This window comes from Palaemon carinicauda, chromosome 8, assembly GCF_036898095.1.
Source record: "Palaemon carinicauda isolate YSFRI2023 chromosome 8, ASM3689809v2, whole genome shotgun sequence".
Taxonomy (NCBI): Eukaryota; Metazoa; Arthropoda; class Malacostraca; order Decapoda; family Palaemonidae; genus Palaemon; species Palaemon carinicauda.
In genome coordinates this window covers 63,614,577-63,616,836 of record NC_090732.1, presented here as the reverse complement: position 1 = coordinate 63,616,836, position 2,260 = coordinate 63,614,577, and the positions used below count along the sequence as shown (strand labels likewise).

The window sequence follows — 2,260 nt, the reverse complement described above, 5'->3', positions numbered from 1 at the left end:
TCATTGTACTATGAAACTAAATGCAAGTCCCCCAAGTCACTCAACACAACGTCTAATCCAGTATTGAACATGTTCGGTTTCTGATTGGTTTTGGCCGCTCCAGTCGGACCCCACCGGTGTCGCTCCTCCCTGTGTTGTACTCGTACTTGTACTAACGCATGATTAGTGTTGCTCGAGTGATTCTTAACCTTTAAAAAATGAGTGTAAGGCAAAGAAAGTACAGTGATGATTTCTTGAAGTGGGAATTCACAGACATAGTTATTGCAGGTATGGAAAGACCACAGTGTGTAGTATGTTTGGAAGTTCTTGCTCATGAGTCTATGTAGCCAGCTAAACTTCAAAGGCATCTCCAAACTAAGCACCTTGACTTGAAAGATAAAAATATGGACTTTTTTAAATCAAAAGTTGTTGGTGTCAAAAGCCGCCGGCTTGATAGCAGTGGATTATTTCAAAACAAAAATTTAGCCGCCACTGAAGCTTCATACACAGTTGTATTAAGAATAGCGCGTGCCAAAAAACCACACACAATAGCTGAGAACCTTATTTTTCCATGCACCAAAGATATTGTACGTCTGATGATCAGCCCTGAAGCAGTAAATAAATCACCCCCTCTATCCGTGTCAAACAATACGATAAAACGAAGGATAACAGATATGTCTGAGGATATTTTATGTCAAATTATTCAAGAATTAAAAGAAACTCCAACTGGGCTGTTCAGCATACAGCTTGATGAAACTACTGATGTGACAAACTTTTCACAACTTCTTGTTTATGTTCTTTATTATAAAAATGAAAAAGTTAAAGATTTCTTGTAGTGTAAACCTCTGCAAACTTCAACTACTGCAGTTGATATTTTTAATTTAATTGATGATTTCTTGAAAGAACATTCGATCGAATGGGAGAAATTGTGCGGAGTTTGTACTGACGGGGCACCTGCAATGCTCGGCTGTAAATCTGGCTTCCAATCGTTAGTTGAAAAAGTGTCTCCAGAAGTAATTGGGACTCACTGGATGATTCATCGGCAAGTATTAGCTACCAAGACGTTACCTGAACCATTCAAAGAAGTGCTTAACCGAGTGATTAAAGCAGTAAATGTCGTTAAAGGCCACTTGTAACACGGCTCTTTAAAATTTCATGTGAAGATATGGGTTCATCGAATGAAGCATTACTTTTTCACACAGAGGTAAGGTGGCTCTCGAGAGGAAAGGCGTTGAAGAGATTTTTTGATTTGAGAGGAGAGCTGCAAATATTTCTCGCTTCTCAAAACCCAAGCGAATATGAATAATTGTTTACGGATGAATTTACGTTGTGCAAACTGGCATACCTGGTCGACATTTTTGAGATATTTAATAGTATTAATACAGGATTACAGGGTAAGGAAAGCACGATAATATCTTTGCCTGAAAAGATATCGTCTTTTAAAATGAAATTGGAACTCTGGATCACCAAAATTAACCAAAAGAAATTATACATGTTCCCAACACTTGCCCAATTTGTTGAAAAAGCGGCAAATGAAATTAACATCGATGACTTATATGGCTTGATACAAGAGCATTTGGAAAATCTTACTGTTCAAATAAGAAGTTATTTTGCTGATGAATGTTGCAAATCTTTCTCCGTTACAATCAACCCTTTCAATGCCAGTGTATCTGATGTCCCTGAACCAGCAGAAGAAGAGTTCATCGACTTGAAAAACAATTTTGAAGCTAAATCATGGTTTGGTGAATTGGAACTACAAGAATTTTGGGCAAAATGTTTCCAAAAATTCCCAGTAATATCAGAAATCGCAATAAGGAATTTATTGCCGTTCCCAACAACTTACTTATGTGAAGCAGCCTTCTCCCAATTTCTCATCCTTAAAAACAAATGCCGAAATCAATTAAATGTGGAAGACAACTTGAGGTGTGCCATATCGACAACGGAGCCTAGGATAGAATTGCTAGAAAAAAAACTGCAATACCAGCCGTCTCATTAAGGTCAGTTCATAAACATACTTTACATAACGTTGTAAATGTAAGCGTTCGAATAATTTTGAATTGATTTGCAATTATATAATTTTTGTAGCAGCTTTGGAATTTTTTATTAATAAATTTCAAATTAATCATCAATTTACGGAATGCATAGTTACTTCACGAATAGATAATATATAATTCAATAATTGTAATATATGGTAGTTTGTTATACATACAAATGAATGTGTATATAAAATATTTTAGGGATTGGGGTCGCTTCCTGATTGCTTGTTCTAAAATGGGTCGCC

At 36.3% G+C, this 2,260-nt stretch overlaps 1 protein-coding gene across 1 annotated transcript; it reads left to right on the top strand.

Moving 5' to 3' along the window:
* Positions 1 to 1,423: 1,423 nt before the first annotated feature.
* On the top strand, positions 1,424 to 1,975 carry LOC137645260 (zinc finger BED domain-containing protein 5-like). The gene has a single exon (XM_068378080.1). The coding sequence runs from the start codon at positions 1,424 to 1,426 to the stop codon at positions 1,973 to 1,975; it is 552 nt and encodes a 183-aa protein (XP_068234181.1).
* Positions 1,976 to 2,260: the final 285 nt, after the last annotated feature.

Coding starts and splice junctions, on each gene's coding strand:
- LOC137645260 (XM_068378080.1), top strand. CDS start 1,424: ATGAAATTGGAACTCTGGATCACCAAAATTAACCAAAAGAAATTATAC.